General features: G+C 47.4%; 1 protein-coding gene across 2 annotated transcripts in view; it reads left to right on the top strand.

The window, feature by feature from the left end:
* The window catches only part of RPTOR (regulatory associated protein of MTOR, complex 1), a 114527-nt gene that overhangs the window by 63882 nt on the left and 24056 nt on the right, over positions 1-26589 (top strand). The window contains exons 14-24 of one of the 2 annotated variants that reach the window (XM_010014226.1): positions 3536-3610; positions 3963-4028; positions 4646-4837; positions 6269-6409; positions 8255-8372; positions 9635-9775; positions 10205-10363; positions 15843-15961; positions 20186-20289; positions 21408-21591; positions 23422-23532. In XM_010014226.1, coding sequence (XP_010012528.1) covers positions 3536-3610; positions 3963-4028; positions 4646-4837; positions 6269-6409; positions 8255-8372; positions 9635-9775; positions 10205-10363; positions 15843-15961; positions 20186-20289; positions 21408-21591; positions 23422-23532 — 1410 coding nt within the window. The remainder of the gene's footprint in view (positions 1-3535; positions 3611-3962; positions 4029-4645; positions 4838-6268; positions 6410-8254; positions 8373-9634; positions 9776-10204; positions 10364-15842; positions 15962-20185; positions 20290-21407; positions 21592-23421; positions 23533-26589) is intronic. The other variant, XM_010014227.1, reaches the window with a different exon arrangement.

The raw sequence follows: 26589 nt of genomic DNA, 5'->3' as shown, positions 1-26589 counted from the left end.
ATAAATTAATGCATGTGCTGATGCATTGAAGATGGTTGGCAAAGCAATATTTGCTCCCCCACATCACAGGTTATTCCTATCATGGCTCCATGATTCTGGTCATCTTGACAATATTTTGTACCTTTCGGGATGAGGTTTAAAATCTGAGCCCTGGTTTTAGAAGATGGCCTTAGCCAGAGCTCTGGTTGTGGGGTTTAAAATACATAAGTAAGCAGGTAAGTGATTGCTGATGAATTTGTGTAGTTACATATATGACTCGGTGGTTCGTGGGTGCAATTAGTTGAGCAATATAAAATTATGAGGAGAGGTGCACACAGTTAATGACAGGCATGGTTGTAATTGATGTGATATGGTCTGAGCTGTTTGCAGAAGTTGGATCTTGCCTACTTAGGGGGTTATTTTTGTTATCTCTCTTCCATATTTCCATATTTCAGTATGGAGAATAATAGTGCCTGTGTTGGAGTTTTCCCCCGTGTTGATCTAGCATTGTCAGGTTTACTTTTATAAATACATTTTCATTAACATCCTAAGAGGATTTTGGGAAGCAAAGAAAATGAAAACTATTCATCTTTGAGCTACTCTTGAAAAGCTTATTTTTGATGCATGCCTCTCTGCAGCTGATGCTTCAGCCCCAGGTAGGTTTCTGAGTAGGCTCATGTATAATGTACATGGTGCATCACACTATCCGTCACTCTCTCCGGTGGGGAAGCTGATCAGAAAGGGCTCTTTCCCCTCCTGCCACCATCAGTGTTGCTCCCTCCTGTGCCCTGTGCTGTTGCCTCCCTCATTCAGTCACCTGTCCTTTACAACAGGAAAATACTCTTAAACTTTGGATTTGGATTTCCTTCCACCATCTCACTCTCTAGCTCCACAGCCAGGCGGTGGAAGGGAGAAGGGAGGAGAGGGCAGCTCCAGGACAGTGCAATGGGTGCTGCTGAGGGAGGGGACAGGCAGTGGCTTGAGCTGTCACAGCATCCAGGGAGCAAGTATGGTTGCCATATCAAAAGCAAAAAGAATACTTTCTTGTTATATGCTCAATATCAATACAGATGTGTCCTTTCCCCTCTCTACTGATGCAAGGTTTGGCCATGTCTGTTGGAAACAAATTTAGTTTCAAACATGTTTAACAGAAGCCAGTATCACAGTGAGCACATTGTGTGCATCCCAAGTCCAAGAATTTTCTGTATGCTACATGGGTAATGTTTGGTAAACAGCACCTTCTGAATCTGAAATACTTGAATGTAAAGGGGAAAAAATCTCCCTGCCTGTAATAAGGATCATAGTCAGGAATTTAAGCGAGACCCAAAAATCTGCATATTAAAGAGAACTGAAAATGTGAATATTGCTAAAGTGGGACAGTGAAAACGAGAGCTTATCGCTCCAGAGAATTGGCTGAAGACAATAGAAAACAAACATTTCTCATGCTTTTTAAAGCAATGGAGTGACATAAATAGTATCCTTGCTTTCCAGATGTGTGACTACCATTTCTCATCTTACAGTTAAAACAGATGTTCAGGTTAAGTGTTCCCTGATGATAATCCCATAATGTGCCCACGTGGGGGGCATTACTGGCCATCGTGGTCACCCAGGCCACCCCGAGCTGTGGCAGTGTTGCTGCATCCCAGGAACTGCTGAGGTTTTTAGGGATGAGTTACACAGCACGTGTTACATGAAGGAGAAAAAGGAGATCTCTGCTCTCATCCCTCCCCAGCACTGGGAATGTCCTATTTTATGTAAGTTCTGAACTTTCACACCAAGCTGCAGCTTGGTTTGGTCACGTTGTACTATTATCCACAAGTGTAGCTGCTTATTCCTTGAGGAGGAGGTGTTGCTGATGCTGGCTGTCCGTGCTGTTGGCAGGATCCAGCAGGAAGGGCTGGAGCGAGCCTGCTGCCGGTATAGGCGCTGCCTCCCATCCTCGAACCTCGGGTACTCGGGTACCAGTGGCAGCACAATAAATGCACAGTGAAGATGGGCAGCCTTCTGTTTGCCTACAGTGCCATGAAGAGATTGGGTTTTGTAAGGAACAGAAAGTGTTCACACTGCAAGGGAAAAGGAGGGGAGGAAGGAAGCTGGGTTTTGTGCTGCATTACTCAGAAGTCAGGAAAGCCTCTTGGAGCTGCAGCGTGGCATCAATCCATCCCCTCTGCTCTTCGATCTGCCAGAACCAGCATCTTCACTCCCTTCAGCAATAAAATATTCTCTTGCATCTCTGTGTTGCCATCCCCTCTCCTTTCAACAATTAGTTTCCTCCTTCACCTTCTACATCTGATAAAAAATACATGATCCTGTCTCTGGTGTGAAGCATACAATAGAACCACCATCACCGGGGAGCCGGCTGCTGAGCCAGTATTTCCTCCCTTAAATTTCCGCTTCTGTAGTATGTCTTCTCTCGGTTTGACCCTAATATGTCAACCTGAAGGCTGAGTTGGTGTGTTAGCAAAACCACGGTATGTGCCACGTGCTTCCTGGCTCATACTGCCACGGGAAAACCTGCATTATTCTTCTTGCAGGCTTTTAGAGACAATGGAGTTGCTCTGCAGTGTTTGTGTGTAGTAGCTTGTGCTACTACATGCTACTGTTGTACTCATGTAATACACGTCAGCACTTGACCAAATAAAACACTGATGGGTCTCGTTTGTGTAGATGAGTTGAAATCTTCTTGTCAAAATCTACCCCTGCGTAGGCAGGGGGTTGGGCTGAATGTAGAGAATGAATATCTAAAGAGTAAATAATTCCTCCTCCATCCTCCCTCCTTACAGATTTACTGGTAACCACTCGGTGATGGGGGCTGCTGTAAGAGAAATGTGTGCTGGGTTAGTGCATGTGGCAGTGTCCAAGAGTTGACCTGCGTGTGAAAGGTGGGACTTGACCATTCACAGAACACTCTCACATGCTGGCTGCCAGGCTGAGCTGGGAAATCAGCTACAGTCATAGAATCCCAGCCTGGTTTGTGTTGAAGGGACCTTAAAGCTCCCCCAGTTCCAACCCCTGCCACGGGCAGGGACACCTTCCACTAGAGCAGGTTGCTCGATGACACCAAGGCACTTACACGGGAGGAACCAATGGACTGTCTGTGCTATTGGACTGCACCTCCCATGTCCTGGGGGTTGGAAATCAAGGGGAGAATTAGAGTAGGGGCTTCTAGAAGGTGTAATCTTAAACAGTTCTTATTCTGTTAAACGTAAAAGCAAACCAAAAAAAAAATCAGATTCCTCCTCAGTTTTGCTTGTGGTGCTCTCAGACGCTGGTGAAGGTTTAATGCAGGGCAGAGATGTCAAGCTTAACTCTTCTCCAAAGCAGGAGGGTACATCTTCAGCTGCTGTGGCCATGTTGGGGTGACAGAGGGTTCCTTCGCTGCTCTGCCCTCTCAGCCCTGCTCCTGCAGGGGTCAGTTGCTTGTGCCTTATTTTACCTCTCATATGAGAACAAGATTTGAGGAAAACTGACGAAGACATGAGATATTCATACATCACTGGAGGAAAACTACTCCCGTGTTGGAGTACTCACTGGTTTCCTTTGTCTCATTTTTCAGTCGTGCCAAGCTGACCTTGTGAAGGACAACGGACACAAGTATTTCCTGTCGGTTCTGGCAGACCCTTATATGCCCGTAAGGACAAGTTTGCTTTACTTCGCCTCTCCGAGCACTTGCTTAGCTTGCCTTGGCCTGCCTGGGGCTGCTCTGATGCAGCTGGTGCTTCCCCAGGGCTGCATCCCACAGCACCTCCTGCTCTGTGGGAGGGTCATCACCAAGTTAGTGGCTGGGGGAGACACTGGTGACGTGTCTCGGGTGTAACTACTGACAGGGCTGGATGACAAGAAAAATTCTAACTTCTCCCCTCTCCTGTTCCTTTAATGTGATACAAATTGCACTTAGCACGACCTCACATTTCAGAAAGCACAGGATATAGTTGTTCTCTGGCCTGTTTTCTAGCTAACAAGGAGTTGTATGTTGTTTTAAGGCTGAGCACAGGACGATGACAGCATTTATCCTGGCTGTAATTGTTAACAACTACAACACAGGACAGGTGAGTCCCAGCATCCCTTTTCCTTCCATTCTCTCCTGCCTCTTCTCTGCATTGTGCCTTGGCTTTGATAAGAGGCTCCTGGCTTGTGTTAAAGCACAACCCTGCCCTGGAAAACTGAACTAGAAGATTGCTTTATGTTCTTTTTGTGTGGATTAGAAGAAAGATTGACCTGGAGGTGTGACAGACACATTATGTGCTTAACCTGGAGGTTAAGGACACAAGTCACTCAACTACCCCTCCAGGCAGCTCACTGAGAAATAGTGCCTGGTTCCTGTCAAGTGGGAACTCGAGGGCTGTGATAAAGTTCTTGGGAAGGGTCTGGAGCGAGCCATAAACCCTGGGGCTCTGACAGGTGCAAGGAGTATTTCCAACAAGGGAAAAACAGGCTTTGTGCATTACAGGAAGCATTTCTGTTACTCGGCTCCTTAACCAGCTCTAACAGTGTGTAGCTGACCTTCCCTTCATGCTGCTTCCAGATGGTATTTTATAACAAAACCAATATACAACCACCAGATAATTATTTTCTCTCGATTTCCTGTCTATTTCAGAAATAATCTTTTTTGATGATGAGGTGGGAAGCTGCCATCTGAAATAAATGGCATTGATTTGTGTTGTAGGAAGCTTGCCTTCAAGGAAACCTGATTGCTATTTGCCTGGAGCAGCTGAATGATCCACATCCTCTCCTGCGTCAGTGGGTGGCCATTTGTTTGGGCCGCATTTGGCAGAACTTTGACTCAGCCAGGTGGTGTGGTGTGAGGGACAGCGCTCACGAGAAGCTCTACAGCCTCCTCTCGGATCCCATCCCCGAGGTAAAACCCCACTTTTCAACTAACCACCACTTGAATTGTCAGAATTCTGGCAGAGGGCTGTGGAAATACTTGTAAAACCAGGGCTTCGAGAGCCTTAGCATTGCCTCTGGTTCAGGGAAGGATCTCATGGTGATGCAAGTCATACAAGCCCTGCCAGAGAAGCAATCAAAGAAATGCAGGGGGAGTTCATAGAGCCTGGGAATCCTGGGACTGTGGCACTGGAGTTAGGGAGCACCTTGATTTTTGCTTACTTGCGTATCAGAAGCTTTTTTAAAATGTGGTCCCAAAACTCAGTGTGTGTTGCAAAAAACCCTCTGGTCTTTTTGCCCAAGGATGAGAACTGTCCTCCTGGTATATGTGTGAAAATACATCTTGGAATGAATGTGTTCTACCTTTGTGACAAACTCTCCAAGAGAGAAGTGGTTCATGTGCTGTGATTGACAGAGCCTGTCAGACCCTGGTGAAATCACCGTGCATGTGGGAGAAGTCAGCCTGGAGATAAACACCACTGCTAACGTGCAGTGATTAAAGATGAGGTTCCCCTCTACGCTCAGTCTCTCTGTCCTGCATCCTGTGAGGGTGCTGAGGCGCTGGCACAGGGTGCCCAGAGAAGCTGTGGCTGCCCCATCCCTGGCAGTGTTCAAGGGCAGGTTGGACACAGGGGCTTGGAGCAACCTGCTCTAGTGGAAGGTGTCCCTGCCCGTGGCAGGGGTTGGAGCTGGAGGAGCTTTAAAGTCCCTTCCAACACAAACCAGGCTGGGATTCTATGATCCTCCACCCCCCTTTTGTGGCCCCATCTTTCCTCCGTTTTATGAGCACTTGTGTGAAGGCCAGGCTGACCCATCCTTCCAGCACACCCACTCAGAAGCACCAGGTGAGAGTTTCTACTTCATGAAGCACATCCTGCAGTTACCAGTTACACCGTGTCCCACTGCCTGCAGGCTCTGCCCAGGCAAGCTGTAAGATCACCACACCATCTGATCCCTCTGTACTTTGTGTGATCTGGCAAAGCTCACCCTGGTCTGAGCTGCTCTTTTCTCCTTTTCTTTTTTCCATCATCTTCTACCTTGCTGAAGACTCTGGTTCAGCACTCCTGTTAAAGATTCACATCCCAGCAGTAACTCCTCATCTACCTTATTCCTCTTAATTAATATTCAAGGCAACGTCAACTGGAAAAAGCACCTGTGGGAAGGTCACTGAGTATTCTGGGAAATTAAATATACTCCTGCATCTGTGAATACTTCAAAGTCAGTGCTCTGCTGAATCTCTTTTGGCTTTTACTCTCCACGGGCTTCCCTTTAACCCTCGCTATTTACCTGACACAGTAGTCCAGGTTTCCAGAGATGCCTTTTGTGGGGATAGAAAAGTCCCAGTGGCAAACCTTGGGCTGGAAACAAGAGGGAAATACTGATGGATGTTTGTGTCCCTCAGGTTCGCTGTGCTGCAGTCTTTGCACTGGGAACTTTTGTGGGCAACTCTGCTGAACGGACCGATCACTCCACCACCATTGACCACAACGTGGCCATGATGTTGGCCCAGCTCATCAACGATGGGAGCCCCATGGTTCGAAAGGTACAGAAGGGCTGGTGGCACAGGGGTATCTGCATCATTTAACAGACTTTTCGATTTGGACATTTGGAAGCGTCTGCTTTGTCGTGAAGTCTTTTAACTCCCATCCCTGCTGAGAAGTGATACACAAGTGACACCACCAGCAGAAAGAGCAGCATCAGCCCCTGCTGTGACTCTGCTCGGTGCTGAGCCTCATGCTCCCACTCAGGGAGGTCACTTGCCCTATTCAGTGCACATACTACAACGTTCAACTCACCCTGTGACAGGAGGAGTCTAGTGACAGGAGTAACGCAAGCAAAGTGGAGTATGTGGTAGTGTCCAGGTATGGACAAGATGGTTGTTGAGATCAAAATGTTTCTGCTGTTTAACAGTGGACTGCTGATCTACCTCAGTATTCCACTAAGCAAATGCCTGAAATAACAATCTCAGGGGGTTGTGGGAATTTAAAGATCCTGTTGTTTTACATACAGAGAAGGGGGGGACAGGGGTAAGGAAGGTGAGTGATTTCACTGAAGTCTTTGTCAGGTGCACAAACCACTGAGAAGTCTTGTTGGGCTACTTTTCTGATAATGCTCTTCCGGTTAGTGTTCTGATTGCAATACTTGACATTACAGGAGTTCAGGCTTTAAGTGAAATAGTAATAGTGTTGTTAGAAACAGGGAATCAGTGGCTGTGCTGGGGGAAGAAGAGGGAAGGGAGCAAGAGTGCTGAGGAGAGAACCTGGGAGCTCTGTTCAGTAACAAGGTCTTGCTGCTTTTAGAAGCCACAAGGATGGCGACAGACTGCTCCAGGTTCTGGAGAATCACAGTTTCTGGTGTGCCATTGTACATCAATAGTGCATGAAGTAGTTTTTGACATTCTGGATTGTTCTGTGGGTGTACTTAGGTGTCCTAATGCTTGTGTTTACTTACTGGCACATCGACACCCTGACAGTTGTCACCAGCATTGTGAGGATTAATTTCTGTTGTCTCGCTCCAGCATTTAATCAGTTTAATTCAGGAGAACTGCACATCACTCTGTGTGCTCTTTGAGAGTAATAAATCTCTCTTTTGGAGATTAGTCCCCTGAACAGAGAGTAGCAACCAAAGCCAGCTCTCCACCTCTTCCATTTGCTATTTCCAAGTGTCTGGCACATGGTACCTAACTGATGGCCTGAGCTTCGCCTTCTCTACCCTCCCCAGCCTGCCCTGGTAATTCAGGTTCTCGGGTTGCAGCTCTGAGAATGAACATGAAGGGACTGGTGATCCCTTGCAGGCAGCACTGTGCTCACGTTAGCTGCTGACACTGCAGGGCAGAGCGAGGCTGAGCAGCTCAGTGTAGGAGTCAAACAGTGGGGCTCTTGGAGGAAGAGCTGAGCCACGTCCCCAGGGGCCTCCTGTCACATTCTGTTTCCTTCAGCTCAGAGCAGATGCAGGACAGGCTGTAGGACGAGAGCTCTGCCTGTGTGCAGCACAGGGAGAGGGTCAGGCTGTGCCACAGGGGCTGAGGACACCACAGAGCTCACCACTGCTCTGCAGGAGACCCACATGGCGTGTGGGCATGCACTGGAGCTGAGGGAGCTGGGAGCTCATCACCAGTTCAACACTTCCTGGGACACTGCATCAGTTTGACAGTGTTGGGCAGAATCAGAGAGCAGTGGGAGCTTGCTACGGTATAAAAGATTTGTGAAGAATCAGATTTGAAGCAGAGTGCTCGGGCTTTCATCCTTGTGAAGTGAAGGGAAAATGATTAGTCTGGATAGCCACCCAATAACATCAATAATAACAACCAGATTGTCCTGTGTTTCCCTTTGGTCCATTGTTCCTGACCTACATAACCATGAAATACCTGTTTCTGCTCTTTCCTTAGGAGCTGGTGGTGGCTCTAAGTCACCTGGTGGTTCAGTACGAGAGCAATTTCTGCACCGTCGCCTTGCAGTTCATGGAAGAAGAGAAGAATTACCCTCTCCCTTCTCCAGCTGCCCCAGGTAGGTGGTTTGAGTTCCTGTGGGCAGGAAATGTATAGTCTGAAAGTGCTTGGAAACTTTTACTTAAGGAGTTTGCCCAACACAATGAAATTCTTGCTGGTGGTGATTTATCAAACAGCATCATTGCTACAAAGGTGAGTGGCACAGTGGGGAGCTCTAATGTCTGTTTAGCACTATAATATATTGCACTGCAGAAATGCATCCTCTGCTGAGTCTCCATCTAAAACTCAGCTAGAGCTCACCGGCAGGCTGCAGAGACTGAACACCCTGTAATTCAAAGGGATTCCCTTTGGATCAAGGTTGAAGTCTGTTTGTCAAGGCAGCACACAGGCTTACCAGCCTTTCCCTCCCCTCAAATTACACCTGAAACTTCAGTGTCATGTTGACCCCGTGAGAAGCTTCACCACACAACAAAGAACCAGCCTTGCTCCATACATTGGAAATCTTGAAGGATAATAGGACTGTTGTAATGGAAGCTTGGAGACCAGACCAGGTGCTGTCTCTGCAATGAGGGGTTTAATCTCCCTATTTCCGAATAACTGAATCATATTGGAAAGTGAGCATCTCCCCATTTGTCCTTTTTGCTGCAGGAAATAAACATTACATGCAGTTTATACAGTGCCTTTCCTTATCTGAAAGAATCCTGAAGTATTTATAAGTAGGATGCACTGGAAGCATCAGCCCCACCACTCTAATGCAGCTGCCTCTGCAGTGAAATAAAACTGTTATTCCAAAGCCTGTTTGTGTGTTTGGGTGTGAAAATGAGAGAGTTCGGGAAATTATAAGGTCCTGGGCAAAATATGAGTTGAAAACGGGCCTGAAATTTGGTCAGGAAACCAGGATTTTCATAACACTTTCTGTAATGTGAAAATGTAATGAGCAGAAGCAGACAGAAGCCTGCAGATGCTGCCTATCGAATGGTGTCTGCTGCAGCAGCAGGGCCTAGCACAGTGTCTGGGCAGCGGCCCAGCAGCGACCTGGAGGGAAGAGTCATCGTGGTTGTCTGCAGGCGCTGGCAGGGCTCAGCTGACCTGGCTTGGCTGGATGTGACAAAAGGAGAGCCTGGACAGCACAGACACAGGCTCTGTGCTGATGGTGTGTGCAGAGGATCCTTTGTCACGCCTCACTCGGGTTTAGGCTAATGGGTAACAACTACGTTCTGTTCATATTGGTAGTATTTTAGTGATATATTTGCTGGGAAATAACCAAAAGGTTGTGGTGGCTTTGGTCACATCTCAAATTGCTGGATTTTGCCTCCACAGAGGGTGGGAGTTTGACACCGGTGCGGGATGGTCCCTGCACGCCCAGGCTGAGGTCCGTCAGCTCCTATGGGAACATCCGTGCAGTTACCACCGCTCGCAACCTGAACAAGTCCTTGCAGAACCTCAGCCTGAATGAAGAATGTAAGAGACATTGCAAAATGCTTTCATTCCTCCCTCCCCTCATAGAAGCCAGGCAATGCCACGTGCCAGACAACACGGGCTGAAAGCAGTGCTTCAGCCCAGATTGTCCAGCTGCCAGCTCCACGGGCTTACAGGAGAAGCCCCCTCATAGCTAGTTTCAATTTTCTGGTCATTAGCATGGATTTTTCTGAGTGTTTGGGGATCAGAAAGGTGCTTTCCAACTTGCTAACATAGATGGATTTCTTAACTGCATCTTTTCTGACCCCTTGATGCTTGCTCTGTATTTAAACATTCAGTATTTAAAAGAAGTTGTGGATTTGCCTGCACCTTCACTGAATGTTTCAGGCTTTAGGAAAGAGCCGTTCTGCCAAGGTGAAAACTGTTCTCACTAGTTCTTATTTCTGCATCTGCCCTCTTTCCTTTTGGCAGCTGGAAGCTCTGTTGCATTTTCTCCTGGGAATCTCAGCACGAGCAGCAGCGCCAGCAGCACCCTGGGCAGCCCTGAGAATGAAGAGTACATCCTCTCATTTGAGACTATTGACAAGATGAGACGAGTCAGCTCTTACTCCTCTCTGAACTCACTAATAGGTGAGTACAGACCCTCCTGCCCTTCCTTTGGTGATGCCTCTCTTCACACACTTGCTTTCGTGGAAAGTTTGGATCTCAGCTCCTGCTAGATCTTACTCCAGCAGAATTCCTCCTAGCAGTTGAAACATTAGTTTCCTCTATGTATTTTCTGGAAGAAGTGATGGTGATTCAGCTCTCCAGAGTTGAAAGATTCTGGGATTGTAATTCCTGAGCCCCTGTGGCAGTTTAAATTCATGTGTTCATTAGAAACTTGATCAGTTCATTTGCTTTTGATTGTAGGTGATGAAATTGGATGTTCTAAAGCGTGACAAGAATTCAGGGAAATTTCTCTCCATCTTAAGCTAGAATTTGACTCTCATTTCCACTGTTGCACGCTGGTGCCTGGTTGATGGCTCATGCGTGTCCCACAAGAGCTTTACAGCACGGTTGGAAAAGAACCTGGAGTTGAGCAGGAGATGAGTGAGGGAGCCGTAGGCAAACACTACGAGCAGTTCTCCAAAGCCTCCCTCATTCCTATTCAATCAAGAGCTCACATCCAGCTGGAAACGACAGAGCTTATAGAAGTGTTTAAAATTCATAAGTCGCACAGAATCCCATTACCTCCAGCATTTGCCAGCCGAAAGCCAGGCTTTTCTCATGTACTGAAGGATCCTCATCTCCCAGCCTGCTCTCTCCTGCTCCCCAGGGAAAGGCACCAACAGCTTTAGCCACCCTCAGTAGTGCTGTGGCTGCTGCACAGCCTGGGCTCAGGTTAACCCCTTTCCTTAAAGCTTTAGTGTGCACTAGAACAGAGCTGTACAGCCAGCAAGAGTGGGGTGACTCGGAGAGGGTCCGTGTGGGTCATAGACTTGTCTTGCCTGAAGTAGTGTTTTGCTCTACTCTTTTTTGGAAGGAGTAATGGTGAACTGGCTCTGCAGGAATGACTCTGCCAAGCAGTTGAGAGGCAGAGCAGTAAAAAGGTGCTTTGGGCACATGGGTAGACTCAAACCAAAGCACAAATCTGGTCTGTAATAATAAAAGTAGATGTTTCCAAGCACAGTTTCATGCTGTGTTCTGTACTTTGCATTCCCTGGGTTGATTCAGTGATGTTCAGGCCTTTCTCCCTCTCTGGTGATTTTAGGAACATGGTGCTAAAGGGATTATTCTGGATCATTCTATCCACTTTTCTGGCATCGTTTGATGTACTTCTTCCATAAATTTGAGGAAAACCTCTCTGTTCCTTCTCATGTCACTTTACAAACAACTTCTTGGCCAACTACAGGCCAAGTGACCCATGGAATGTCCCCCCAGATGCAACATGTGCTTGTAGCCCAGGAGTGCTGTTTCTTGGCAGGCTCTTACCTGCCTGGACACTCCTGTTACCAGAAGAGACATTTATTTCTGGCCCACATGTTCAAGCTGGCAAGAGGCAGCTTTGGTTAGTCAACAAAGACATCAGTTCCGATGGGAAGCCAAGCTAAGCCTTGCTGCTTTTTCCATACAGCTAGTCATTAATCTTGGTGTCCTGGAAATTTTTAGTTTAGTTTAATTGTAAGATAGGAAAAGGGAAGGAATTCAGATGGGGGTTTTGCATACCTTGAGGCTGATTATTCATATCCAAACTGCATGATTAAAGTCTTTGTCCTACAGAGAGCATTGCTGGAAAGATTATATTATGGAATGATCAAAGAAGGAGGAAAATAAATCTTGGAGTGATGAAATGCTGGGGAATAGCTCTCTTTTGCAGCAGAGGTTGGGGGCAGAAACCCATTTGCCACGTCACAGGATCCATCCTGAAGAGCTGCCTCAAAGGAACACAGCAGGAGGTTACTGCAGTGAGGATGAGGAGAGCAAGAGATGTAGGTGGACAGTGAGCTGCAGCAAGTAAGAGAAGAGTGGGTGTTGGGACAGGTGGAGCCTCCTTCTCTGTCACTAGGCTATACATTGAAATGCACAGACATAATGAGAAGTACCCGGTCAACCAGTATTGATAGATAGTAACTTGCATAGTAGCGAAACAGAGGAATTGAGTGGTTTTTGGAAATGGAAGCTTGATGTAGATGCTGCTCGTGATGTGCTGCTTTCATGTTGGCTGTGCCAGCCCTGGTCCAGGGGAGGGTCCTGCTCTGAGGGAACCTTCTTTTTCCTAATGAGTTTCTTCTGGTCTCTGCTGAAACATGAAAAAGCTCAGGCTCGGCTGTTTGAATGGGGTCAGAGCCTGCAGGAGCCCTTCTGCATGGCCCTGTGCAGAGAGAGCGCTCACAGACTGCCAGGGCTGTGCAAGAAACACTGATTTACTGCTCCTGTCAGGAACAGCCTGTGTCCACTTCTGCTGAAGTAGCGTTCAGGGAGCAATCAGGTTTTCAGATCTTTCATCTGAGTAGCTCTCACAGGACCTTGTGTCACTCGTGGGAAGAGGAGAGATTTGGGGATACACATTTACAAAACAGGTGGGATTAGTGTTGATGGGAAGCAGATACCTGAGTCCTTGGGTACCATTTGGCCTGAAAGATTTCAACTGTTTTGCTGCATCCCAGCCCGAGGCTGCCTTTCCCTGCAGGCACAGGAGCAGGTCAGGTTTTGCTGCTGTGCTGGGTGGGGGCAGACTGCACCTTCTTCTGGAGATGGATGCTTAAAATCACTGCAGTGATTTTTTACAGGGGATTGGAAAGAAATGCTGCCAAAGCCTGGCAAAGCAAGAAGGATAAATAAAACCATTAGCATTCGTTTCTGCATCCAGCATGGTTCTGCTCTTAGTCTACTCAGTGACCTGGCATGGGGACCTCAGCTGGGTCCTGTCCTCGGGGTGCTGGATGGTGCTTGCTGCTAAATTGAACGTTGCATGTGCAAAGAAAATCAAAGTCCCTGGTAAAGGCAGGCAGTTTATTTCTGACATTCTTAGCAGAGAGGAATCATTTTGTAAACGTAAATCTGTGCTGCAAGGTCCATTTAACTGGCTTGGAATCAGTCAGACTAATTACAGAGCTGTCTGCTTAGATTAACACCCCGTCCCCCTTGCTCGGCTCTTTGTTTGCATCTCGTGGATATGCTTTTGCATTCTAGTCCATTCCATGAAATCAAGCTGCTGTTCCTGCTGCCACCTCTGCTGCCTTCCATTATCCCACTGACGTGTGCTCAGGTCTTCACAGGACCTGTGTTAGATGCGTCCCTCAGCTGAAGCAATGTAATGAACAGCACTAATGAGGGGAGGACGGCAGAAGAAAGGCCCAGTCCTTGGAGCACCGGCTCGGAGCCCGGGATGCCTTTGTAGAAATTCCCTGTGTTCTGTTCAAAGGCTGCGGGTGCATGAGGAATTGCACTGGCGCAGTTCTGCTTTCACTTTGTTTTTCCATGACGCTCAGATGTATAAAAAATGGTCTTGTTTTCCCTTCATGTCTGCGTCACGAATGAGGTGGTATCAGAGACACTGGAAAATCCAGTGGGCACCCTCTCGCTCTCCCTTTCTCTCCCTTTCCTTTCACTGTCTTTCAGGAGCTTTAAAAGAAATCAGTCCTTGCAGATTTCCCATTGGTCCTTATCTAGCTCAGCACAGGACCACGTGTGGGAGGCTGAGCTCTGAGCAAACCTCCGATGTCGTTACCTGGCTGCTGCTTCAGTGGTGGTGGGTTTTTTCCTCCCACACCTTGTAGCACTTTATCACTCTCCCTCTCTTGCTCGTTATCCTTCCCCCTCCGCTTCTTCTTTCCCAGGTAATAGACACTTCCAGGATGCACATGGCAACTGAAAAATAAACCCCAAATGGTCAGAAGCCTGGAGACAAGCTTTGTATCACCATCCTTTGGGGTTGGGAGGCCTAGCCCTTTTCCAAGCAGGGACTTACTTTATTGTGTATTGACATTGTCTTTATTTAAACATGGATAAAGGGCTTCTGAAAAAGACAACGACTTTTGTCTGTCGTGACCAAAGCCAAAACCTGAACTGGGATCTCCATTGTTCAGTTCTGCTCAGCTCACATGTGCCTTGATTTCATACCCTTTGGGCGCTGTCCTTGCTGGCATGAAGCAAACAGGATAGATCAGTGCCTGTTCACCCTGCTGTGTCTTGGCAGTTGTTACTGCTTTTTCAGATTATCAGCTTCTTTGTTTCTCCTGGGTGGATTTAACACTGTGGTGTCTTGGTCAGGCCCTGTATCTCATCGGTGTGGGGAAGGTTAGGGTTAGCTATAGAGGTCTGTGGTGCAGGCAGCCCCCACCTTCAAATGGTCCCATCAAAAATCTTTGTGATATTTCTGCCTGAAACTCTGTCACCACTTGGAAAGTCCTTTGGGTGTCAGCTGAGTAAGAGACCCTTTCCTCGCAGGTCAGATGAGAGGATGGAGTTAGGTTATTGCCTTTGTGTTAACAGAGTGCTTGGGCACATGCTGGGGAATTTTTCTGGCACAGGAAAGACTCCCTCGGCTGACAAGGACAAGCATGTGAAGTGCAGCATCTGTACTCCTTGTTACCTGCCTTCTTCAGCCAGAGTTCAAACTGGGCTGTCCAAGTCTATTTTCTGTGGGTTTGAGCATCGGGTTTAGCAGCTATGCCAGGTGAGAAGCTGCTTGTTGACCAAGGAGCCCTTTCTTCCTAACTTAATACTTTATATTTAGATGCCTCCACAAACATGAAAGGAACTGCAGTAACAGCTTGATCTGTCATTTGCCATTGATTGTGACTCATCTGAAATCCCTGTTTCAGTTCCTTTTTTTGTTAGTGCAGCCACTTCAATATTGTCCAAATGGCTCAACCCCCAGCCAACGGTGTCACAATTAGACATTGTGAGGGTTGGAGGAAAGAACAACTTAAAGATTCGCCTAAAAGCAGCAAAATAAAATGTTCACAGAATTGTGTCAGTTGTGGCAAATGCTTATTAATTTGATCTGTACTTTGAATCTGTCAGTCCCTTCTGCTGAAATACCAAGCACCAGATATTCTCACGAAGTGACAAATTGAGGGCTTGATACAAATGTCAATAGGAGGGACTGAGTTGGACTTACTGCTTCACAAAGGTGTAGGTGCTACAGCTTTGCTTTTAACATTTACCTGTTTAGTAAACTTCTAGAATATATAAACCCCCAAATATTCAAGCTGAATATTAATGCTTAAAAAAGCAATCAAAATAACAATACAAATACAAGCCAAGAACCGTGGTTTTATACTGGTCAGTATTTTAGGTCAGGAACCTCAAAGACATGATCCATTTGTCCTTTGCAGCCCAGAAAAGCAGCAGTTTGATGGAAGCCGATTGAGGGTAGCCTTTAATTTGTTTGGCTTTCTCCCAGTTTCATTTTACAAGCCCTTGCAGAGTTCACAAAGACAGACAACATGGAGATGAAGCACCCACAGAAGGTGTTTTTGAGCTCTTCTCTTGATGTTTTCTTAGATGTCATTGTGATGCTTGGAGTTCTAATGAGTTTTCTCACATAAGATCAAAGCGTTTGAGTCGATGGATTGTCATGTGCTGTGGGGCTTTGTTTTTGTTTTGTGTTTTATGATTTTAGGTGTGAGTTTCAACAGTGTTTATACCCAGATCTGGAGAGTGCTCCTTCACCTGGCTGCTGACCCCTACCCCGATGTCTCCGACCTGGCGATGAAAGTTCTCAACAGTATTGCCTACAAGGTATGTCCTCTGTGATCATGTGTGGCCCTGAGGTTTTCTGTGTTAATTTTCTTCATGCTTAGGCAAAGTGTAGGCAGACTGAGCTGAATGGGTGCTCTGGAGGGCTCTGCCCAGTTCAGTCTGGATCTGTTGCAGGAGCTTTTAATGTTTCCAGATGATAAAACCTCATGTGAACTCTTGATCAGGTAAAATAAATCAATGGGGGAGGGCCTGGGGTTGTTTTAGGATATGAATCAAGTGCAGAGCTTAGTCAGTAGGTCTTGTTTAGAAGTCTACTTATCTAGATCAGTCCCTGGGAGAAACCTTAAAAATACCTCATTCGATTATCCGTTTGCAAACTGATTTAGATTATGCAAGTGGGACTGGCCTGCAGACTGAAGCCACAACGGCTCTCCAACCCAGGTGAACTAGTACATGTGAGTCAGCATGCAGACACCCCTGCCACTACTCACCTCTTCAACCCAGGCCTAATCCACCTAAACCACCATCCTCATCACATTTCATCCTCCGAGGGTGACAAGATGTCCCTGGAGGCTGCCATCACTGCTGATTCAGAATTGCCAGCCTGGGGAGCTGTAGAAGCACCCTCACCTTCCACGTGAAACAAAGCCCCAGGCCACCCCAGAACATCTTCTCACCAGCTGCCTCTCTCCTCCTGCCCCAGTCGGTGGTGTTGGAAAGCTGGCTGAGCGCAGTCCTCCCCACGTGCTTTCGGGTTGCTCCAGCATCAAGTCCATGAGCCATTGCAATGCAAGATGACGTCTCTTACTGATGGTTTCCAGTGAACAAGCCTAAATCCTCACACTTGGGCTTCTCAGCCGAGGTTGCAGTAAGAGATGCCAGCATTGTGCACTACCATTTATTTGCCTTAGAGATTCCTTGCTTTTAAATCTGGTTTTCTATTGAGAAAAGAGTGATTTATTTGAACTCTTCTATTTGTTTTAAGTATACATGTCAGCGAGTGGTGAAGTTGGGGTTTGGGACAGGGAATTATCTTGACAGTGGGGCAACGAAGTCAGAGCTTCCCTGATGATATGGGTGTACAACGAAGTACTGTCAGGCTGGAGATGCCAAACTGAGGTGAATAAGCAAAGGACAAGGTGAAAGATTCCTCTTCCTGCTCTATATGCATGGAATTATTTCAGTTTTGTATATTTAAGGCTCTTGACAAAATGAAATGTTACTCCTACTGTGGGATTAAAGGGATATAAAGGGGACCCAGATCTGCTTTTGCTGTGTTAAATACTTTTTCAGGACCTAGCTCCTTGCTAGTGGAAGGAGATGTCTCAGTGTTAACACAGATGCTGCTGTGCCCTGCAGTGCCTCCACTAGCACTGTGTGAGTCTGCTTAAGCGACAGGACTCCTGATCACTGTGTCATGATACCCACAGTGAATGTTACGGTTGATTTGATGAATTCTGTGTTGATTCTGACAAGTTCGGTCCTAAGTATCTCAGTATTGGATGGAGTCCAAAGGCTCAAGTGTTGGGTATCCTGCATCTCATGCTCTGCTTCCCAGGTAGCCGCTCTGTTCCTGGCTTTCTAAGACAACAGCTTTACAAATGGTTTTGCAAAACAAGAAAAGAAGCATTCCCATTTACAAAGGTTCTTACCTGGGCATGCTTGAGTGAACAAAACTTACTTGTCCTTTTCTGCCTTAGCCATAAGATCCATAAGGAAAGTATTTAAGCATGCAGTTTGGGCAGCTGGCTATATGGTGGTCAGCTATATCACTGCTGTGCGCTTCATGATACCAAGGGCTTTGCTCCAGCCAGTGCCACCTGGCTTAGGTGGCTTCTGAAAAGACTTATTTTGTTTAAAAACCCCAACAAACCAACCAAACCTATTAAGAGCCCATCAAAAAGGATGTTAAGGCTTCAGATCCTGGGTTATGATCTGGCCTTTATTCATTTCATTATGGACAAAGCTCCCATGGTGAGCAGCGCTGCCAGGATTTCCAGCCTGAACTCCTGCTCTGCTGGTGCGAGCACAGACCCGTTATCTTTGTCTGATGCATAATGCAAATTAGGAACAATTAAATTTTTGCTCACTGTATCCTGAGGCCTTTCCCTGGTGCTAATGGAGCTTTGCTGGATGTACGAGGGATGTAGGAGGGCCCTGGGGTCTTCCGGAGCTGGTGCCAACGGTGCATTTTCTATTCTCTTGTGTGAATTTTATCACTGGGTAAAAGCAAAAGTTGATTTTCTTGCTTAAGCAAAAATACTGCTTCAGGTGAAGTAAAGCACTTGAATAACAGTCTTCCAATACCTGAAAGGGGCTGACAAGAAAGTTGAAGAGGGGCTTTGGACAAGGGCCTGTAGGACTAGAACAAGGAGGAATGGCTTGAACCTGCCAGAGGGGAGACTGAGATGAGCTCTGAGGCAGAAGCTCTTCCCTGTGAGGGTGCTGAGGCGCTGGCACAGGGTGCCCAGAGAAGCTGTGGCTGCCCCATCCCTGGCAGTGTTCAAGGCCAGGGTGGACACAGGGGCTTGGAGCAACCTGCTCTAGTGGAAGGTATCCCTGCCCGTGGCAGGGGTTGGAACTGGATGAGCTTTAAGGTCGTTTCAACCCAAACCATTTTATGAATATTCTCTGGGTTTAATCCTTTTGTTCTAGTTACTACAAGATTCAGAGAATGAGAAGCTTTATTTTGGAGCTTGGACAAATGCAGTTCTCTGATGGTACCACAACTGAAGTGCAATCTGCCCGGTACTGGCTGTTCCCACTGTGCTCCTCAGGCAACAGCCCTGAACACTTGAGCCGGAGTCTTAAACCTCTGGCTGGGGTCCGTGAACATTCAGCTCAGAACACTGCCAAGCTCAGCACTTTGAGGCTTTATGATTTTACACGTTTCGTGCCAGGCAGGTGTTTGTCATGTAGCTCGACTGCCCCGATGGGTGATCAGGCAGCACGTTGAGAGCAGTGTGAGTAAACGCTGCTACGTCTTTTGATCCCCTGCAGTGAAAAGTGGGGCCTGTGCTGTGAGCTCCGTGACTGTGCAAGGGTTCAGGCTATGACTCTGCGTCTGTGCAATGGTTATTTGTGAGGCACGGCATGAATTTCAAGCACAGGTTTTGTTTTCAAATGAGACCAGTCCTATTCTGTTTCTTTGATGGAGCTGTGAATATAGATCTTCATCTGCAGGAGAGCTCCCGAGCTCTTTAAATAGGGGGATGTCTTTCTGAGCAGCCGGTGAGTAGGTTGCACAGGCGCGGAGGCTTCCTGGATGTGAACTGCACCGTGGTATCTCATGGGCTGATCAGCCAGCGCCAGTTCCCGCACAGATTGGGGCTGTGTTGTGATTTATATTTATGGTGCAGGTTGGAATGGTGCAGCTCTCATCCCCAGCCTGAGCTTTTAAAAGCTCCAAAACATGCTTTTTGTGTGTACCAAAACAAACAAAAAGGACCCAGTAATCAGTGCTGGCCTTTTAAGACTTTCTGAAATCACACATAGTTGAGGGAAGTTGGCTTCCTCCCAGGCTGCTTCATCCAGCTGCTTTTAATGGAAGGCTGAGGCTGAATTGTAGAATCCTATAATTGTTTAGGTTGGAAAAGACCTTTAAGATCATCAAGTCCAATCATTAACGCAGCACTGCCCAGCCCACCACTAAACTGTCCCCAAGCACCACATCTACACATCTGTTAAATCCCTCCAGGGATAATGACTCCCCCACTGCCCTGGGCAGCCTGATCCAGTGCTCGACAGCCCCTTAGTGAAGAGATTTTCCCTAATATTCAGTCTAAACCTCCCCTGGCACAACTTGAGGTTGTTTCCTCTCATCCTATTGCTTGTTACTTGGGAGAAGAGACTGAACCACCTCACTGAGGATCACAGCCCTGGGTTGCGAGGTGGGAGGAAGGGCTGGTTGCGGAAGGGGAACCCCTGGGCTGCCTCCCTGCCCCGTTGGCAGCTTCTTTCGAGGTGCTGGCACACACCGTAGGCTGCAGCTGATGCAGGGAAGAGGCTTATGTGTTAGTCAGAGCCGTTTCCCTGTCACGAAAGGGTACTTTGTGGTAAGTGTTTTCTGCCTGAAAAAGGAGAAGAATCGTCTTACGTGTTTGGAGCTGCAGGGGGGCTTTTTTCATACACACTTTAAACACCCACACGCAGTGATGAGATGCTGTAGCTGCGTTTAGCCTCAGGTGTGCCTGGGTGTTGTGACGCGCCGCGCCGGGCGCTGGCACTCGGGACTCCTCAGGACTCTCTGTGTTTTCTCTCCAGGCGACGGTAAATGCTCGCCCCCAGCGCATCCTCGACACCTCCTCGCTGACTCAGTCTGCCCCTGCCAGCCCCACCAACAAGGGCATGCACATTCACCAAGTCGGGTAAGCACCAGCCTTGCTTCCGAATGCTTTTGCCATAGGGATTTAGGTGTTCCTGGGCAGTGACCAGGAGCCATCCCAGTTAAACGTGCCAAGGTCTGGGTAACCTATTGTTTAGCACTGTAAGGTGTCCGGAAACAAAAACTATGAGGAAAGGCAGAGAGTTTCTTCCTCTTTTTCTTTTCAGGACAAGAGTAACAAACTGTTCTAATTATCTAAAGATGAACTGAAAGGATGCACTAACTCCTGCTGGTTTTACTGGTGCACTCTGCCTCTCTGGTACCCAAAGTTCCCATTGAAATCTGATCTGTATTTTCTGCCCTTTCAGCTGACAAAAGCCAGGGTTATCTGATGATCAAAATGTCATGTCTAAACTGCAGGGGAATTGAGATCATGTAACGGGCAAGGCTAGGATTGGAAAGTTTGGTTATTACCCAAAACCTGCTCTCCAAGAGCAAACACCACACTTCAGATCATAGACTCACAGACTGGTTTGTGCTGGAAGGGACTTTAAAGCTCATCCAGTCCCAACTCCCTGCCACGGCCAGGGACACCTTCCACTAGAGCAGGTTGCTCCAAGCCCCTGTGTCCAACCTGGCCTTGAACACTGCCAGGGATGGGGCAGCCACAGCTTCTCTGGGCACCCTGTGCCAGTATCTCACTGGATCTAGCAGCCCTGTAACCAGTGTGCACCAGTAAGATTCAGAGTTGGAACAGAGGGCCCAGAACCGCACAGTGATGGTTTCTGATTTTATAATGTAACTGTGCAACAAGATAAATCTCAGTCCATGTGTAAATTAAAATGCTTTTCTGTGGGCTGGCAGGACTTCCAGCCTCCCTGTTGAAATATGGGTGTTGGTTGGTGTGCCTTGGCTCAGACACCGTGTGACTGTTTTGTTACCCGCAATCTGGAGTTCGTGCAATCAAGGCTCACCCTTGTTTGGGGTTTGTATGCCCTTTGGAAGGGATGGGGGATTACATTCTGCTTTGGTTTTTTAAAGGCAGCACAGCAGCGAAGGTTGAATCTTATAAGAAAGAAAGAAAGCAAAAGTAACTTAATTCATATGCTGAAGTCTCATGTCCAGGGATACCTGAATCCTTTCCCTCTTCTTGATCTTTAGAGGGTCACCTCCAACCACTAGTACGAGCAGCTCCAGCCTGACCAACGATGTGACGAAGCAGCCGGTCAGTCGGGACATGGCCTCTGTCAGACCCGCCAACGTCGGCAGCGTGGGGGTCCAGTACACTCCCCACTCCCACCAGTTCCCCAGGACAAGGAAGATGTTTGACAAAGGGCCAGAGCAGGTAAAGAGACTTTCCTTTCAGATCCAGCTGCTTCCCCGCTCCATGGGCTTTGTGACACATTCTGTTCTTTGTGGTTTATTTCCACATCCCTTCTGTTTGCTGGGAGCTGCTGTTAACTCCAGAGCAGCTTCCTCTAACCAGTAGAATAAAAATTGATTGATTTTGTTTCTTCAGGATAAATGTTGTTTGATAGCTTCTGATAGGGCATTATTCACTCCTGCTACTAAGAAGTGTTTAATCACAGTTATTGCTTCTTCTTTCACAGGCATTTGTCTGCCTGAGTGATAGCAGAGAGTCAGATCTGTGACCCTTGGGTGCTTTTTTTCCAATCTGAGCAAAGCAGGAGGAGAAGAGGAAAAAGGGGAGATTCCTCTTCCTTTAACATGCAAACCAGCATTCCTCAAGCGAGACTGATAGGTGCTTCTGCACTGGAATATTCATCTTCTTCCCAACAGCCTGTACTCGCTCCATGCTTAGCAGCCCCTCTTTACTATGGATGGGGGAGACTAAGAACACCAAAGCTCCTCAAGGGTCACTCTGCTGGAAAGGAGTTGGTAGGTTAAGAGCTGGGAGCCCCTCTGGGAGGAGCAGCAACTCCTCCTTTCAGCAGAGCAAGCCAAAGGGGCTTTTGCCTACTTTTTGCATACCTTTTAGCTTTCAAGAGTCATCAGGTACTGGGCAGTTTTCCATTCACAGAAGCTTGAAGGGCTGATGTGCCAAGTAGAGCAATCAGTCAGATTTTAGCATGCACAAAGCATGTGAATGTCACCTTCAGATGACTTCAGATGAGTCGCGTCAGGTGAACACCTGAGTCCAAGCACACTTTGATGTGCTTGTGGCCATCACTTGAAGACAGAGGCTGTTCCCGGTCAGTGGTGTTGAGGATTCAGCCATCTGGCAGGAGTTTTGTGTCAGCGTCTCTCTCTACTTTAGCACATTTGCAGGATTTTCCTGGTGCTGGCTCTGTGGATGAGAGGAAACTCAAAAGGCAGCAGATGGGCTCCACTGCCATGCTAATGCATGAAGCACATGGGGGGAGGACGCTGACCCTCCTCTTCTCCCTTGCAGTACAATAGAAAGGACTCTGTAATGTTGTTCTTCCATGGGAGATTATTCTCCATGAGATGATTCTCTCCATGGGAGGCTGCTCTCCTATGGGAGGCTGAGGTGTGTGCACCACACTCCACCACACAAGTGGACAGTGCAGCTTTCAGGTGCTCTGACTCCTGAGCAGTAACTGCCCTTCACTTACATTGACACTTCTGCCTTTCCTTGATGAGTGATCTCACGGAAGCCTCTGGAGGTGGAGTCAATTCTTCTATGAAGAAGAAAATATTGAAGCCTCTGCATGAAACCTTCACTTCCCATGGGAATGGCAGCTGGAATCATACTTCCTGTTTTCTCTTTGGGTGTCTTGTGCTTTGTAACACCCTTATCCCACGCCTGCCCTTGGTGTGAAGCCGTGTCTGGCTCTGCTTTATCCTGAATCATTTTTGCTGCTCCACTGTTTCTCATGCCAGATGCTTGGGAGACTGTGAGGAAACTCATCCTGGGACTTCATTTTGATGATGCACTGATGCTTCAGGCCTGATTCAGACGCTGGCCTCGTTATGCCTTGTGCTGTGCAGATGAGGGAGTTTGCACATTTCCAAAGAGTTAATGTCATGGCAGAGATTTGAACGCTAGATTCACAAGCACATGTCCTTGGCAATGCCTTTGAGCTTTTTCTGCTGAGTGACATGTTGAAGGCCCTCTGGGTATTACTTTGTGTGCATGTTGGTGTGTGAATGGCAGGGACAGGGGCTGATGTCCTGTTCTCTCTCTGGGCAGACCACTGACGACGCCGATGACACCGTTGGGCACAAGAACTTCATTTCGGCCACGGTGCAGACGGGGTTTTGCGACTGGAGTGCCAAGTATTTTGCTCAGCCAGTCATGAAGGTAACGCTTTGTTTCCTCTGTGCATGCTTTGTGAATCACAGCACCACAGCTCCTGAGAAGTGCTGCTGTCCTGAGCGAGTCCCTTCCTTTTCCTTCAGTCTAGGGAGGGAAAGGAACGGACTGATGTGCACCATCCTGCTCTGGGGAGCTGTGTGACCACTGTGCTTGTGAAGTAAGAGGCTAAAGCTCACCAGGAGTTAGTGGCAGAGGTGTATTTCTAGGGAAAAAGCCTGGAATGAAAGCCGTGCACCCCATGGAGCACGTTCCAGAAAGGTAACAGTGAGGAGAGGTTCTGTAGTTGACCCAGATCCACCAGTTTCGCTCGGTTGCAGGTTGCATGGTGGACTTGTTTCATTTGAAATGTTGTGCTTGTCTATATAGTGAAAACTGCTTTGTATTAAATTCATAGTTTTTTTTTTTAATATAAATAGATGGAGTGAGGAAGGTTCTTTATTCCAGAAAGGGCTGTGAGGGGCTGGGGAAGGAGAGATGCTGTTTTGTGTCTGACGTCCTGACGGAATTTTCTGGCTGAAGGCCCCATAATCCCAGTGGCACAGGACGTAACCTGTGCCTGAAGCCAGCCTTGGCCCTGTGCTGACGTGTGACTTCAGAGCTGTGCTCTGCTTATGGGCACCCTGTGTAGACACCTTTAACTTAAAAAGGAGAAAGGGGCAGGGATGGGACATCCACAGGAGTGCCTGGGGGAGATTTGGAAGCATCATTGTTGGGTTTTAAAGTTAAACATTGAAGTGCTACTATGGTGAAGAATGAGGGTGGGGATGACAGATCTCCACTGAGCTCTTTTTAGAAATGAGTGTGTTCTCGTAACTCAGTTGGTTTTATCTGAAGTGAGAGGCACACCAAAGCCTTGTTCCAGAAGAAAACCAGCCCAGAGCTCTTGAGAGATGGGCGAAGATCATCAGTGACTGGAAGGTGAAACTGCTGAATTCCCAGAATCTTTTAGCCAAAGATCAGGTTTCAGTTTTAAGTATGAAATCAAAACAAGCAGTAAATCTTCCCTCATTACAAGCAAACACAGTAAGGCAAGGCTCCAGGTACCCTGGGAGTCAAGCAGCACAAACTGTAACAGAACCTTCAGCTTAATTTCTTGGAGGTACTGCCGTTTCTGTGAATAATAATGCACAGCCGGTGTTAGTGCCATTACCTGAGCAACTCCACAGCAGCTGTTTGCATCCAAGCACTGATACTTAAATCTTACTAATGAAGAAACAATACATTTTATGTGCTGCCTCATCCAAGAATTGCCCCTGCGCCATCCGTCACCACTCCTCCACTCCTCAGGCACGTGGAATCGTTTGGGAGGTAATTGCCCCCAGGTCAAAGAACATCACAAAAGTAGTTACATGGCAGCCGGGTCCTGAGCACCTTTGATTTCGTTAGAGGATCACCAGGAGGAAAGACGAGCTGGTGAAGAGATTGCCTGGCACTTCCTGAGCTGCACAGGGAATCAATTTCCTCCTGATACCATTATAAGAGGAATTCACCAGGACATACGCCTGGCCCGTGGGGCTCGGTCCTGGGTCAAGCTTTCAACCAGGGCTTCTCTCTTCAAGATGAGTTTTGGTGTCTTGACTCAAGTCCAGCAGAGTACAAGAGCAGGAGGATGGTGTTCTGTCTCTTAGTTCTTATTAAAAACATTTGTCTGCTTTCTAAGGAAAGCTCTTTCCAGTGAAGAGAGGTGTTTTATTAAGAAAGTAAATCATGGTAGACAGCACTTCAGGCTCTGTCGTAGGTAGGTGGGGAGCTCTGTGTGTCTGTGTGTACGGGATTACTACTTCATGTGCATAAAATGGAGGAAGTTACTTTAGGGACAAAATGTAGAGCATTCCTGTACTAATTCACAGGAGCAGGGCAGGGGGAGTCATGGAAATCGAGGTGTCCCTGCACCCCACTGAGTGCCAGGGTGTTCAGTGTCTCACTATGAGAGTTAAGGTGCTGCAGAGTACACCCCTGTCCATCCCACGTGCGCGTGGCTCTCTCTCTTCAGCATTTACTGCCGTAGCAGGAGTAGCAGTAGCCTGTATGACAGGGATGGTTCCATTGATAGTTTCCCAAGTGTTTGCGTTTGGAAATTCTCACTGGCTGGGGTTGGGGTTTCGGAGCACAGAATGTCCTCGACAGCAGTGATTTAGGTAAAGTGTAAATGAAACGAAATCCGTGTTTCCTAATAACACAGGGAAGAAAATTGATTTCCCCATTACTTCTGTAAAGCAGCTTTAAGAGGCCAAGTAGAGTTTCTGCAGGAAAACGTGTCTGTTATCCTGTCCTAACGGGATTATATGTAACATCCTCATTGGAGTGGGTGTGTGTGCAAGGGGCAGGAAGAAGTGTCTCTGTGAGGGACCTTGCTGCTTGTGTAACTGGGCAGGAGCACGGGGGTTGGCTGGATTTCTGCAAAGTGCTCCTTTCCTAGAATCCCTGTTCCTGCAGCAACGAGGAACAAACAGCCCTGGCTGGTGGCTGCTGTCATTTGGGAGCTTCAGTTTCAGGAAGAAGGCAGAGTAAAGTCTACCACATCCTGATGGCAAAAGATGACGGTGATGTTTAATTCCAGCACTTCATTTGAAGATGCTGCCTACCATCATAAACAGGGAAAGACAAGACAACTATTCCTGTAATGAATAAACATAAAATGACTGTGAGTGCATCTTAGTCATATTTAATTTATTCGTTTAGTTTTGCTTCATAGACCTTGCTCTGAGAATGCTTTCACTGGAAAGATTGAAGGATTAATTTCCAGTGTAAATCACTGGCTCAGTTTCAAGCCATCTACCAAATTGGATTTATTTATTATCTAATCAAATAAATGGAGAAGGGAAACGCTGCATTGTGAATGCTCAGTGTGCAGGAAGAACAGATACCTACCCTAGCTCTGCTCTCTGCAGTCTGTCCCCTTCCTGAAAGCTCCTGTGGCAAAGGCTGCTCTGCTCACCACAGGCGGTCCTGGCTGGAGAGGCACAGGAAAGCCTTGTTGCCAGCTGTCAGGAAGCCCTGAGCTGAGGAGAGCGGGAGCCAGCATCTGTTATTTCCAGGACT

The sequence above is a fragment of the Nestor notabilis genome, unplaced genomic scaffold (assembly GCF_000696875.1).
Source record: "Nestor notabilis isolate BGI_N333 unplaced genomic scaffold, ASM69687v1 scaffold5705, whole genome shotgun sequence".
Lineage (NCBI taxonomy): Eukaryota > Metazoa > Chordata > Aves > Psittaciformes > Psittacidae > Nestor > Nestor notabilis.
The sequence above is the reverse complement of the archived record's forward strand: the minus strand, read 5'-3'. Positions and strand labels throughout refer to the sequence as shown.